Source organism: Mus pahari, chromosome 23, assembly GCF_900095145.1.
Source record: "Mus pahari chromosome 23, PAHARI_EIJ_v1.1, whole genome shotgun sequence".
Taxonomy (NCBI): domain Eukaryota; kingdom Metazoa; phylum Chordata; class Mammalia; order Rodentia; family Muridae; genus Mus; species Mus pahari.
Window position 1 is genome coordinate 27,498,267 of NC_034612.1, and position 15,073 is coordinate 27,513,339.

A 15,073-nucleotide genomic window follows, 5' to 3' on the forward strand; every position below is an offset into this window, starting at 1 on the left:
GTGTGTGTGTGTGTGTGTGTGTGTGTGTGTGTGTGTGTGTGATGAGCATGTGTTCCTGTGGAGGCCAGAGGATACCCTACAGGAGTGAGTTCTCTGGGGCCCTGGGATCAAATTCAAGTCATCAGGCTTGGAGGCACCTTTCCCCCCTGTGGCAGCTTGTCAGGCCCAAGAGCCCTTGTCTTAAGTAAGACACCTCAGCACCCCCATCCAAGGTTGTCCTCTGGCCTCTACACGCAGACGGTGCCTGGGTGTGCCCCCCCACCCCCGCCCCATGCACGACAGGGACAGGTGAGAGGGTGGGAGACTGGGTGATATTTGGAAGTAGCCCTACTTTTTGGTACTTCGCTGTCAGATTAAGTAAGGCATCTTGCCCTCCTAAATCGTTTCCCGTCTAGTTCTCCCTCCAGGAGGCTCAGGAACTTGAAGGTCCTTACTATTTCCAGTCACCGCCCCCACAGGACTTCGCAAGGGCTGTCCATGCCATTGTCATCTGCAGCTCTCCCCTACATGCTCTCTTGCTCACACCTGGGCTTTCCCGGAACCATGTAAGCCTAGCCAGACTGGCCTGGAGCTCAGGGTTATTAACCCTCCTGCCTCACTGACCCCCTCCTCTCTCCGTCCTTCCCTCCCTCCCTTCACACACACACCACCAGCACCAGCACCAACACCACCAAAGGAGTGGTGGTGGTTCACAGAGAAGATTCCAGATTGTTCCACTAGGAGATGGACCATTGAGGACGGCCATCTTGCAGATTTGGGGGGAATCACACAGCAACATGATCTCTTACATTTCCTATGTAATATATTATTATGCAATACATATTTTAGGGGGATTTTTAACTGAGACAGGGTTTCATATGACACGGCAAGCCTCAAACTCATTATGTAGCTGAGGATGACCTTGAACTCCCAATCTCTCCCAATCTTCTTGTCTTCACTTCCAACACACTAGTATTACAGGCCTGTGGCGCTGTCCCTGAATGTTACACATATATTATGTATTGTAAAATACATGACCAAGCAAGACAGGCGCATAGGTTAATGTCAGGCATTGGGCTATACACAGCCCGGTCTCCAGTCGAGGTGAAATGTTGAATCCCGGGACCCAGTGGTGATAATTCACCTACATGGGACGGAAGGAGTTCTCTCATATCTCCTGGACCCTGGCTCCTGTAGAAGTTACCGTCCCCTCAGCCCCGACAAGAGAAGCATGGTTAGTAGTCAGGTAGGCAATGTCCCAAGCTTCTGACCTTCAGGCTAGGCTCCTCCCCAGTTACCTAGCAACAGTAAAGATAACAGAATACCATAAGAGGGCTGCTTGGCCCCTCCTGGCTCTCTTGCTCCTCTCACTCTCTCCTCTCTCTCCCTCTTACTCTCTAGCCTTTCTTCTCTCTCTCCTTTCCCCCTTTTCTCCTCTTGGCCATGGCCAGTCTCTCTCTCCATTGTCTCTCTTTCTCCCTGACTTTCTACACTAAAGCTCTAAAACCATAGACTGTCTCTGTTCATCAAGGCCCGCTGCGCTTACTCTCACCTGCGTGGGAACCTCTCTCCCTCAGCCCTCTCTCCCATAACCCTGGGGCTACAGGGTGTCGCCCTGGGGCCCCCAGTTGGGGGCTGCCCCTTGTCTACTCCCCGTCGAGTGGGGTCAGTGGCTTAGATGCCCACCTGGGGCAGACTGGAAAGCGTCTGGCAACCCTCCCGCATCCGCCTGCCCAGAGCAGAGCCGGACATGGGCTATCCTCCCTCCATATACATATCCTCCCTCTCTCCCCTACACCCCCTTTTAGTACCCACAGGTTAAGGTGCTTGGCACCAGCTAGAGCCCTGAGCTGCATCGAGGGTTTTGCATAGCAGAAGGAAAGAAGTGATTTTGTGGGTTGTTCTCTGACAGCCACAACAAATAAATAAATAAAGAAATAAAATCCCTCAAATATGTAAAATGTATTATATGGAATATATTATATAACTAATAGTATATGACTCATGTTATCTAAAATATATAGCATATTAGCATAATCTATATATTATACATTTAACATATATTAGTATAATCATGCAAAATATTTATATATAACCATAAACCATATACGTGATATGTAATTATATACTTTATATATCATATATGGTATATAATGCACAATATTGTCTATGATATCTTGCTTATCATACTAAATATAATATCTTGTATAGATTAATACTAGTGGATATCTTATGTATCCATGTCATTTCTATGACATACCTATGATATATAATAGATATTATATGGGGATGTGACTGTTACCTAGCTTTTTTCTGGTTGTGATATCTTGAGGCTCTGTGCAGAATTCTCCTTCATAACCGAAGTCACAGTGGCAGATGAAGGTGGCCCCCTGCTCCTCACACCGGCCATCATTGTGACAGGGGTTCTGCAGACAAGGGCTGTCTGCAAGGGCAGAAAGGTGTGAGTGGGTCCCAAGAGGATACTCATGGTGTAGACGCCTGGCTGTGGGACAGGCCCCAGGGGAGAAAGCAGCAGTCACTGGAGCCTGACCTGGGGTTTACTTGGCAATCTGCTTTAGTCCTGCTATCCTGGGTCTAGAGAATTTGCTTAATGTCCTGGAATCCCCAGTTTCCTTGTGTGTGCACGTGCGTGTGTGTGTGTGTGTGTGTGTGTGTGTGTGTATNGTTTCCTTGTGTGTGCACGTGCGTGTGTGTGTGTGTGTGTGTGTGTGTGTGTGTATGCATATGTGTGTGGGAGGGGTGGGGGGGTGGGTATGCATGTGTGTATGTGTGTGTTGGTATGCATGTGTGTGTGTATGTGAAGGCCATTCCTCAGTTGCCATCTGCTTTTGTCCTTTTTGTCCGGAGCTTACTGATTCGTCTAGGCTGAAAGCCTAGCAAGCCCCAGAGATCCACTTCATGTGTGTATGTGAGTGCCTGCTGTACGTATGTGTACCACGTGTGTATCTGCTGCCCCCAGAGGCCAGAACTGGAGCTACAGGCAGTTGGCAACTACCATGTGGGTATTGGGAACTGAACCTGGGTCCTCTGTAAGAGCAGTCAGTGCAATTAAGCCCTGAGACATCCCTCAGCTACGCTTAGCTTTTTGTTTTGTTTTGTTTTGTTTTGTTTGTTTCTGTTTTTTTTGTTTTTTGAGACAGGGTTTCTCTGCGTAGCCCTGGCCGTCCTGGAACTCACTCTGTAGACCAGGCTGGCCTCGAACTCAGAAATGTGCCTGCCTCTGCCTCCCGAGTGCTGGAATTAAAGGCATGTGCCACCACGCCTGGCTGGAACCTTATTTTCATTGCTCATAAAGTGGGGCGCCATACTTTCCACTAGGTAAGGATTAAAGTGGATTCTGGGGCAAGCGCTAGGTAGTAAATACTTGCTAAGAGAGGGTGAAGGTGCAAATTTACCAAGACCAAGCGGGAATCCCACCCAGCAGAGGAGAGGGAGAGAGGGAGGGCATCCCCGGCTTAGAGAGCAGAAGGACCCAGGCTCACCCTGGAAGCAGCCTCGAGTAAAGTTGGCCACCATGCAGGACTCCCCAGCTCTGCAGCCATAGGGCTCACACAGCAGGATCCCCTGGCTGGCACAGGTACAGTGCTGGGAGCAGTCCTTAGTCACAAAGCTGTCACCCAGCTGGAAGAGAGGAGGTGAAGACAGGAGTCGGTCTAGATTCACCCGAGGTGCCCTTCTCTGTACCTGGGTTCCCAGGCCTCGACGCCACCCGGACCTTGTAATAGATGCCATCGGTGGTGCAGCCGCAGTGCGTCACTGGGAGGCTCTGCGTGTCACTGTAAACGTAGCCGGGGAGGCTGGCACAGCCTTCCACGCAGGGGCCTTCACAGACCTTGGGGGTCACAAATTTGGCACAGGATTCTGGGCAGGGTGTCATGCAGCGCTGGTACACAGTATTGGCAGGACATGTCATGGCTGAGGGGACAGAAGCAGAATTAGGAGCTGGCTGGCCTGGGGTATAAACAGAGAGAAAGAGACTAGTGGGCAAGAGAAAGAAAGAGGCAGTTAAGGTCACCCAACAGCGGTCCCTGCAGACAGGGAGCCCAGGACAAGCAGGCTGGGTTTGGGACACGGACGTGATGGACACAGGCGAACGCTGGGAGGGCGGGCACCGTGGGCTTGTAACCCAGCACTCAAGGGCCGAGGTGAAAAGATGACCATGAGTCTGAGTCCAGCTCAGGTTACAGAGTGAGATTCTGTCTCCAAACACCGAAAACAGGAGCTGGAGAGAGGGCTTCTCAGTTAAGAGCGCTTGCTGAGGACCGGGGATCTGTGCCCAGTCCCACCTGGCAGTTCACAACCGTCAATGACTCTAGTTCTGGGGGGGGGGGTCTTCTAGCCTCCGTGGGCACCAGGATGCACACGGTACACAGAAAGCATACAGACAAAGCACTCATACGTATACATCAAATAAAAATAAGCAAAATCTTTTTTTTTTTTTTTTTAAAAAAAGCCACCCCAAAATATAAACACGGAGCTGAGAGACAGCTGAGCCAGTAAAAGTACTTCTGCTCAAGCTCGGGGACCTGAGTTCAAATCCTACCCAGGTGTGGTGCCATGTGCTGGTAGTCCCAGTTCTGGGGAGGTGGAGACCTGGGGATATTTGGGGCTCACTATGCAGCCAGCCTAACCAAATCCCACTGAGAGTCCCTGTCTTAAAAATCCAAGGTGGGTTAGTGAGATTGCTGGTAAAGATGACCTAAATTAGATCCCTCCCACATGGTGGAAGAGTGCACACAACACACACACACAGAGAGAGAGAGAGAGAGAGAGAGAGAGAGAGAGAGAGAGAGAGAGAGAGAGAGAAAATTGAAGAGAAAATGCAACAAAAATATGAGGCAGAGAGGAGGAGGAATGGGATTGGACAGTGAAGGAATGGGCGGGGGGGGGGGCGTCCGTCTGGAATCACTTGCTGCCTTGAATCTGGGAAGAACCAAGGCCAAGGGCAGGCGACTGTGGTGAGGGTGGCAGCAGCAGTGGAGTTGAGCCGGGGGGTTGAGTGGCTAAGAGTCAGACCAGCCTCTGGGCAGGGCCAGAGCCTCACCACAGTGTGTGTGGTCCCTCCAACCAGTCATGTTGGCGCCCGCCTCCTGGCAAATGATGGCATAGCCGCTGAGGACCCGACATCGAACTTCCTCTTCTTCTTTGGTCTTCCAGCCAGCGCACATATCCAGCATACAGCGCCTGGGGTCGAAGGGGATGGGTGGAGTAGGCATGCTGTTAGAGAGGGGAGCCAAAGGGATCCAGCCTTGCTGAAAAAGGGCCCAGGGGTGAGAGGCCGGGAGCTGGGGAGATGGCTTAGCTGACAGAGTGCTTGCCTTGCAAGAATAAAGACCTGTTTGATTACGGGGTGTCTATGTTAAGAACAAGCAGGGTGTGGTGATGTAGTCTCAGTGCTGGGAAGGGGAGATAGGAGGGTCCCCGAGGCTCACTGGCCAGCCAGCTTAGCCTAGTCAATGAGCCTTGTGTTTGAGTTAGAAACGTCCTCTCAGAAAACAAGGTAGACTATTAGAAGCCATCTAGGAAAGGTCAAGGCAGGCAAGTGAGTTTTCAGGAGGTGGCCCGTCATTTTGCATGCCCTGCGATGAGTGAGCTCTAGTATACAGGGTCCTTAGAGACTTCATCCCAGGATCGAGTCTCACTGCTGGCACCCCTTTCCTGTCACTATTACATAGCCTAACAACTCCTGGGCATCAGCTCACCCTAGTGAGCACATGTACTGCAGATCAACATGAAGATGAACTTCCATAAATTAATGCTGTTTAGATGAGTTAGTGACTTTATAGAACTTCTAATTTGATTCAAATATTTTTTTTTGATTTATTTATTTATTCTATGTAAGTACACTATAGCTGTCTTCAGACACTCCAGAAGAGGGCGTCAGAAGAGGGCGTCAGATCTTGTTACAGATGGTTATGAGCCACCACGTGGTTGCTGGGATTTGAACTCTGGACCTTCGGAAGAGCAGTCGGGTGCTCTTACCCACTGAGCCATCTCACCAGCCCTGATTAAAATATTTTTTAAGAAAAAGTTTAATGAGATGGTTTTAGTTCTTTTGCCAGAAAGACATAAGTTAGAATCAAGAATTGGATGTGTCCCCTCATAGAATTCTAAGTAAAGACTCCATAATAAGGAATACAACAAGCTTTCACAATTATATGAAGAAGAGAAATAAACTTAGGACCGATCTGTGATCAAGAAAAAAACATTCATTCTAGGTCAGGTCCAAGGATGAGGCCACAGGCGTGCACTACAATAAAGCAAGGACAGGTGAAACTGTGGCATTGAACTTGTCATGAGCTTAGAGAATGAAACACTGCTTTGAATTCACTATTGACACCCTTCTGTAGCTGCCCTTTTATGTAACATTTTATCTATAAAGTAGGTAATCCTTTCTTACACATAGAATTTTCTGTTTAAAAGCTATGAAAGGCTAAAAACAATAATACAAATCGGAGTGTAGCTGTTCCCTGTACATCCAAAGTGTGTGCTTTTTCTGCATAGGTGACTCTTCTCTTCTCTTTCTCTTTTCTCTTCCCCTTCTTCCCCTTCCCCTTCCCCTCCTCCTCCTCCTCCTCCTCCTCCTCCTTCTTCTCTCTCTCCTCTTCCTCTTCCTCTTCCTCTTCCTCTTCCTCTTTCTCTCTCTCCTCTCTCCTCTTTCCTCTCCTCTCCTTTCTCCTTTCTCCTTCCTCCCTCCCTCCCTCCCTTTCCTCCCTTCCTCCCTCCCTTCCTTCCTTCCTCTTCTTTTCTCTGGAAGAGAAAACAAACTCCAAGCCTCTTGCCTGTCCATAAGAGGTTCCAGAACCAGAAAGAAAAGAGCCCAAACTATTAAGCCTTTTTTCCTTAATTCCCTGCTGCTGAACATCCGGAGTCAACTGCCGGAAGTCAGCTGCATTAGATCTTAAAATAGCAAAGAGTTAAAGAAAGAAAGAAAAAAATGTAGCAAAGGTAAGGTACTTTTGTCACCGCAAACACCATGTCCTATCACTGCCTTCCCCAGGAAACCCTGTGATTCCAGGAAGGTCCCCAGCAGCAGAAGCTGGGGAGATGCTCACTGGGTAAAAGCACCTGCTGTTCAAGATGAGGATCTGGGTTCGAATCCCCATGCACATGCCTAGAACCCCTGCTCTGTGGGCAGTGAAGACAGAAGGATCAATGGGGTCACTCTTCCACAGCCTGGCCCAAAAAAATCAGTGAGCTCCAGGTTCAGTGAGGGAGGTTCCGTTTCAATGGAATAAGGCAGAGCATGACAGGGCAGGACACCCCATTTTCAACTCCAGTCCCTTGGCAACACATATCCACATCCACACTCACATGAGAGGAAAGAAAGCAAAAGATAAAAACCAAGGTGGATGGCTCTGGAAGGACATTTGAAGTTGATCTGTGACCTATGTAAATGTACACGGTATGTACACCATGTACAAACATAACCCCAACAACAACATACAAATCCTCTTAGATAGATAGATAGATAGATAGATAGATAGATAGATAGATAGATAGATGATGGATGGATGGATGGATGGATGGATGGACAGATGGATGGAGAGACAGACAGACACACAGACAGATTAAAAACAAGCAAGATGGGGATGCAGCTTAGTTGGCAGAGTATTTGCTTAGCATGTGTGAAGTCCTGGATTCTGTCCCCTGTACCACATAAACGAGGCATGGTGGTGCTCACCTATAATCTCAGCACTTGGGAGGTGGAGGCAGAAAGATCAGAAGTTCAAGGTCATCTTTAGATATGTATTAGCCCAGGCTACACGAGACCCAAATAAATCAGAATAAAACAGACTAAAAATAGAGAAAAGGAGCCTGGAACCTCACACAGAAAGTCGGTGGGCTAGAGGTATAGTGGGGGGTGGGGGTGTAAGGCATTTGGTGGCAGAAAGGCAGGAGACAGAATGTGGGGAGTCAGTAGGAAACGAGGTCACAAGAGGAAAGAAAGACCCGAGCCAGTAGAGCTAGAGGGGGGTCAGAAAAGAAAGCCACAGCAGGAATCGGGACCATTCTTATAAGTCCTGGGCTGCAACTCACTGCTCGAAGGGCTCTGGGGCTAAAATGTGGTGACATGCAGCAAAGGGGCCCTGGGGGTCCACAAGCACCCTACAGGCCTGGGTGCTGCTAATAAGCGCGGTCTGCTCTTGGCTGCATTCTGATCGGAGAAGGTCAGGCTCTCCATCTCTTCCCACCTCTTCTGGTAGGGCCCTGAAGTAGAGATGGCAAGGGGCTGTGTGAGGCGCAGGAAGGGGAAATAACACGCCTAGGGAGAGGGAGAGGGAAGGACAAAGGCATCATGGGTATTTCCAATGAGCGGCTGTTCCCCGTGGTCAGTGAACACACCAAGTGACAGAAGAAAGGAATGGAAAAGAGAATTGCTGGCGCTATCCAGCTCAGAGGGAAGTTACCTAAGGAGAGTCCCCCAGGGAGGGGCTGGGGGCGTGGCTCAGTGGTCGAGCCCCTGCCTAGAATCCCCCAGGGAGGGGCTGGGGGCGTGGCTCAGAAATGAGTAACTTAATTCCCAGAAATGGGTGAGGAGTGTGGCTTAGTGGTTGCATGCATGAGGTCCTATGTTCAATCCTCCGTGTCTCCAACGAGAGAGTCTTGCTCATCTCCCTGATCCTCAGCCAGATTCCTCACCTTGGAAATCGGAGGAAGCTACGCATCACCTTCACCTCCCAACTCTTGCCGAAGACATGGACGCTCGAGGTGAGCACTCCACTGGGCAACGTGAGTTCATTCGACTGGTCCTTGTCATAGTTTCCACACAGGCCCCGCGTCAGCCCACGGTATGTGGTAGGCAAGGAGATCACTGTAGGAAGGAGGAGGTGCCCACTGTGGTGCCCCCTCTCAAGCTGAGGGCTCTGTTCCCGAGTGTAATTTTTTCCTGTTAACGACCTGTTTGTCTGAGCTGTGCCTTTTGTCTTCCATCCCAGAAATGGAGCTCCTATTTCCTACGGTTATTATTTTATTATTATTATATTATTCCTATTTCCTTGTTTTGGTTGGTTGGTTTTTGTTTTCATTTTGAGACAGGGTCCCATATAGCCCAAGCTGGACTCACACCGTCTACGCAGCTGAGGCTCCTGATTCTGCTGTATCAGCCTCCTAACTGCTAAGATCACATGTGCTCCACAACACACTGCTCTGCCTTTTTTTTTTTTTTTTTTTTTTTTTGGTTTGGGCTTGACTGGGTTTCTTTGAGACAGGCTATAAGTCCTGGCTACCATGGAGGACCCTCGGTTCCTGAGGGTTGGCATTACAGGTGCGAGTCAACGCCACTGGCCTTCTGCAGTCTGTGTCGCTGCCTGTTACCTGCACTGTGTTTCCCATCAAAGTCCAACACCATTTCGAAGTCCGTGACGAGCAGCAGCCGCTGAGCCCGCAGCACGACCCGCAGGTGCTCGTTTGGATTGTAGGGGATCGCCACCTTCTCATCGTTGACCTGAAAACGGAAGACTGCGGCTGCGGAGCGTGCTTGTGCTCGGCGGGCCCCACCCTTTGTTGCTCCTGTCTGTACCTGCCTTTGCCCAGCTCTCCCCACCACATGATGCTGTTATGCCAGACTTCTCTACCGCAGCAGTAGAGACCTCCCTTTTGTACCCCAGTCCCTTCCTTCCTTGCAAAAACTCAAAAGATGGCTCAGTGGGTAGAGGTTCTTGTCACTAACCCAGAGGGCCTGAGTCGGAGTTCCAGGACCCACATGGTACAAGGAAAGAACTGACTGACTTCTCCAAGTTGTCCTCTGACCCCCACACGTGCACCATCCGCACACACGTGTATGTGCTAGAGAGATGCCTCACTGGTTAACAATGCTTGCTGTTCCCCAAGGGGACCTGGATTTGTTTCCCAGAATCCTTGTGGGGCTGCTCACAACCTTCTTTAAGCTTAGCTGCAGAGTATATGACACCTTCTGCTGGCCTCTGTGACCACTTACCCATGTATGACATATATGCACATACACACACACACACACACACACACACACACACACAAACAAAGACATACATACTAAATAAATGTCAAAGAAAGCCTTTTTTTTTGGGGGGGGGGGACAGGGTTTCTCTGTGTAGTCCTGGCTGTCCTGGAACTCACTCTGTAGACCAGGCTGGCCTCGAACTCAGAAATCTGCCTGCCTCTACCTCCCAAGGGCTGGAATTAAAGGCGTGCGCCACCACACCCGGCTAAGAAAGCCGTTTCTTAAGTCAGCACTGTGGGTGATGCAGCTCCATTTTCACACATGTCACCCCTCCCCCATCTTGTCTCTCCCCTCATCCCTCTCAGCCTTGTGTCTAGTCCCACTGTCCTGTGCCACCCTTCTCCACGAGGTAACGCCTACTCTGACTTCTGACACACTTCCTGATAGTGGGGTACTCGGGCTTAGCCGGCTCCGGGCAGCCTACAGTCGTCTCCTCTGGTTCCTTCAGGCCTGGTCTTGCTTCTTACTCACCAAAACCACCAGTTCTTCTTGGAGCTGGATTTTATAGCCATAGACGATGGTGGTCACTTCATGCAAGGTTGAGCTCCCTTTAGGGGATATTTTGTTGCGCCCCTCCATGATCAGGGGCTCAACCCCTTTTGGGAGCTTGTCCACTGTCTTTATGAGGTAGTAGTTCATACGACCCAGGAAGTGGTAAGTGAAGCCATCAAACGTGAGGTAATAGGGGTCCCCAAAGATGGTACATTTTTCCAGTTCTGTCGAGAAGTGTAACCATTGAAAAGGGTCTCAGCCCCGTTATTGGTCTTCCGGAATCTCACCCACTGGGGTGCTTCTCATCCCAGCCCTGCCTCTGACTCAGCTGTGGGGAACCCTTTCCACCTTCCTGCCCCCACGGGCCCCTTACTGTTGGCTGCACAGTCACTGCTGCCATCCTCGTTGTGCTGGCAGTGGGACCCCGATGGGCAGACAAAATTCTGGCACTGGATGACCCCATCCGTGCAGGCACAGCTCTGGGTGCAGCCACTGGAGATCCAGGTCTTGCCTGCCTGCAGATGTGAGGACAGAGGTGACCACTCTAAAGAGAAGGTTTAGCTTCCTGTGTGCATGCTTCGCATTTGCCCTCTCTCCCTAAAGGCCCCAACTCCATCAAGTCAACCAACTACGGGAGGAAAATACTTGAAAAAAATTTGCATCTGTGGTTAGGGGCGTGGCTCAGTGGTAGAGCCCCTACCTAGAATCCCCCAGTGAGGGGCTGGGGCGTGGCTTAGTGGTAGAGCCCCTGCCTAGAATCCCCCAGTGAGGGGCTGGGGCGTGGCTCAGTGGTAGAGCCCCTGCCTAGAATCCCCCAGTGAGGGGCTGGGNGTGGTAGAGCCCCTGCCTAGAATCCCCCAGTGAGGGGCTGGGGCGTGGCTCAGTGGTAGAGCCCCTGCCTAGAATCCCCCAGTGAGGGGCTGGGGGCGTGGCTCAGTGGTAGAGCCCCTGCCTAGAATCCCCCAGTGAGGGGCTGGGGGTGTGGCTCAGTGGTAGAGCCCCTGCCTAGAATGCCCCTCGTACCTAGCATGGATTAGGCCCTAGGCTCCAGAAAGAAAAAAACCTATGTGTATTTTACGTCATTACTCCCCCAAATAATATAACTCTTTGTACAAGATTCACAAGTCTTAGTCATTATAATTCATGTAGAATAATTTAAAACATATAGGAAGATGCATAAGTACTCTGGTATAGTACGGTGGATATATGTGTGCATTTTCATATATATGCATATGCATGTTGGGGGAGCCAAAGGACAAGCTTATTCCCCAGGAGTTACATCTTGTTCCTTGAGGCAAGGTCTCTCACTAAGTTTTGAGGCTAGGTTGAGGGATTGGTGAACCTCAGCGGTCTGCCAGTCGCCATCTCTTCCATGCTGGGATTACAAGTAAATATCACTACACCCGACTTTAAAAAAAGAAAAGGCCCACACATTTATGTTTTGCCTGTGTGTGGAAAGCAGAGGACATCTCCTTCAGGCGTCCGTTTCGTCTCCCACTATGTGGGCTCTGGAATCAAAGGGCTTTGTGGGATATGCATTTATCTGCTGAGGCATCCCCTTGGCCCGTGCCCAGCTTTTTCTACAGGGATTCTAGGAATCAAACTGACGCCCTCATGCTTGTGAGGCAAACCATTACTGATCAAGCTGTCTGCCTGGCTCTGTTTGTGTGGTTAGAGAACTTGCTTGGAGGTTCTTCGCAGGGAAGCCCAGCTACAGTACACCCTAGACCGAAAAACAGTGCTTCTCAACCAAGTGCACAGCTCTGGAGGGACACATACGGAGTGGCGATGGCGGACGGGGATACCTGCCCAGCCAGCCACATCGTCCAAAACAACCCTGCCACCAAGCGGTGACGGATGCACCAGCACACCCGCTTTATGCTGTGCTGGGGATGGGACCCAGGGCTCTCTGTGAGCTAGACTAATCCTCTCCTCCGTATGCTGCACTCTCAGGACCACTCCGTCTCGTTATACCAGGGCTTGAACATCTTTGTGTTTGGGTATCTTGAGGGTGTCCTGGAACCAAGAACACTCATTCCTGTGGATGCCTAGGGACTGATGGCATGGGCTTTCTCCAGAAGACAGTTTCAAGAGCCATGGATCCCTTCTTAAGACATGGTTCTTGGCGTTTTCGCTGGGTTTAGTTGAGATAAGGTCTTGGGCAGCTCAGGTCACTCTCCAAGTCTCTATGTATCTCAGCACTGCCTTCCACTTCTGACCTCCCTGCTCCCACCTCCCAAGCTGTGTACTTGCAGCTTGTTCTCATTGTCTTAAATGCATTTGCTCGCAGAGGAGGAGATGAAGCAGCAGGGTTCCTCCTGTTCTGTGCACCTCCAGTCAGCTGTGGGGACTGTCACCATCCCCGGCCTGTGAGGGCTGGGAGTGTGGCTGGATTGGTAGGGTGCTTGTCTATGATGCGCAAAGCCCTGAGCACCACTAGGGGTGGTAGAACAGCCTGTCATCCCAGTACTCAGGAAGCGAGAGCAGGAGGATCAGGAATTCAAAGTCATCTTTGTCTATGCAGTCAGTGTGAGACCAACCTGACCTGTCTGAGTCCTTGTCTTTGAAAAGGAGAAAAAAAAAAAAATGAATCCAGTCCACATCCTATCAGCCTTCACACTCCAGAGCCAGCCTCACAGACGAGATCATCCAAGGCTGAGGAAGGCCGAGAGTGGCCACCCCAACCCCCACTTCCGACACCAACTCACCGGGATGATGTCGCCCCTGAGATCTTGACAGCCACACTGGTTTTTGTGCACACACGTGTCCTTATTGAGCAGGTAGCCAGGTCGACAGACACAGCCCTCCCTGCAGGTGGAGGGGGGCTCGTGGCTGGTGCTCTTACAGCGGCGGCCGTCAGGGTTAGAGCAGGAAGGGAGACAGGCGGGAAGGCAGTGGGTGTAGAGGCTGTTGGCTGGGCACTTCACAGCTGTGGGGGTGGAAGGAGAAGAGGGCTCACGCCACGCCTCGGATCCCTCCAGCCACGACCTGGCTCCGTCCCTCCCGTCCCACAGGCTCCCTTACTGCTGGAGACACAGTTACTGCTGCCATCTTCGCTTTCCTCGCACTGGGTCCCCGAGGGGCATTTGTAACGTTGGCACTGAAAGACCCCTTCCTTGCATGTACAGATCCTGGAACACCCAGGGGAGATCCATGTCTGGCCGGTCTGCAGAAACCCAGGAAGGGGAAGAGAGAGAACAGAGGAGACAAGCTTAGTTTTGTCCCGGCCCAGGGTCTTTTTTTTTTTTTTTTTTTTTTAAATTTTTACTTACTTTACAATCCAACCAGAGTTTCCCCTCCTTTCTCTGCTCCCAACCACCCTCACCCCTGTGTCCGTTTCTCTTCAGAAAAGGGCCAGCCTTCGTGGATAGATATCAAGCAGTCATCACATATCAAGCTGCAGTAAGACTGGGCACCTCCTCCTCTATTCAGGGTGGACAAGGCAGCCCAGTAGGGGGAAGGCTCCCAAAGGCAGGCGGCAGCGGCAGAGACAGCCCCTGCTCTCACTGTTAGAGGAGTCCCACAAGAAGAGGAAGTTGCACAACTGCGCAAGAGGGCCTAGGCCAGCTCCACGTAGGCTCCCTGGTTGGGCGTTCCCGTGCGAGGGTCTTACATTTGCCCTCTGTGTCTGTAGGTTTCATATCTATTGAGCCAACCAACTACAGATGAAAAGAGTTTTTAAAATTGCCACAGGGAGAGGGCGAGATTCAGTCTTACTAGGATGCAGTGTGTGTGTGTGTGTGTGTGTGGTGTGTGTGTGTGTGTGTGTGTGTGGTGTGTGTGTGTGTGTGTGGTATGGTGTGTATGTGTGGTGTGTGTGTGTGGTGTGTGTGTGTGTGGTGTGTGTGTGTGTGTGTCCCCACACTGAGGTGCTGGTCCTTGCCTTCTACGTTGTACTAAGATCCATCTGCCTCCCTCTGTCTCTGTGCTGGTATTCACTGCTTGTCTGTATACCACCAGAGTTGGTACCCACATTTCTTGGGCTTTTTCCTAGCTTCACCTCCTATACCATAGCAGGGAAACTGGTGTCACAGTCAGTTGTGCCCAACTTCTGTGGGTTATGGGGATTCAAACTCAGGTCTTCTCATTTGTGCAGCAAGCATTTTATCCATGGAGGCAGCTCCCCCCCCCCGCCCATTCCAGTCGCCATGCCCGCTCACCTTGATGAGGTTCCCCTGGAAGTTTTTGCAGTCACAGTGAATTCTAAGCATACACTTATTTTTATGCAGCACATAGCCAGATCGACAGACGCAGCCCTCCTTGCAGGTGGAGGGAACTTCGGGGCTGGTGCCCCCACAGAGGCCCTCTGGATCCGAGCAGGAAGGGAGACAGGAGGGAAGGCAGTTGGTATAGAGGCTGTGGGCAGGGCAGTTCAGAGCTTTGGGGTGGAAAAAGATTAGCATTAGTGTGGAGAACCAGAGGGGGGCCAAAGAAGCAGAAGCCACATTAAACAGGGTGGACAGAACAACTAAGAAAAGTTAGGATTTCCCCTGCCCTTTTTGTTATTCATCTAGCAAACATTTACTGAACATTGACTATGTGTGTGTCTGAGTGTGTGTGTCTGTGTGTGTCTGAGTGTGTGTGTCTGAGTGTGTGTGT

The 15,073-nt window shown here is 50.8% G+C and overlaps 1 protein-coding gene across 1 annotated transcript in view; it reads right to left on the bottom strand.

Annotated features, from left to right (window-relative positions):
- Positions 1-2,193: 2,193 nt before the first annotated feature.
- Zan (zonadhesin) overlaps positions 2,194-15,073 on the bottom strand; it is a 98,427-nt gene continuing 85,547 nt past the window's right edge. Inside the window, 12 exon segments of the mRNA XM_029533878.1 lie at positions 2,194-2,422; positions 3,483-3,621; positions 3,716-3,915; positions 5,045-5,184; positions 8,041-8,211; positions 8,644-8,815; positions 9,319-9,448; positions 10,454-10,698; positions 10,848-10,989; positions 13,183-13,403; positions 13,499-13,640; positions 14,635-14,852. Coding sequence (XP_029389738.1) covers positions 2,259-2,422; positions 3,483-3,621; positions 3,716-3,915; positions 5,045-5,184; positions 8,041-8,211; positions 8,644-8,815; positions 9,319-9,448; positions 10,454-10,698; positions 10,848-10,989; positions 13,183-13,403; positions 13,499-13,640; positions 14,635-14,852 — 2,084 coding nt within the window. The 3' untranslated portion in view covers positions 2,194-2,258.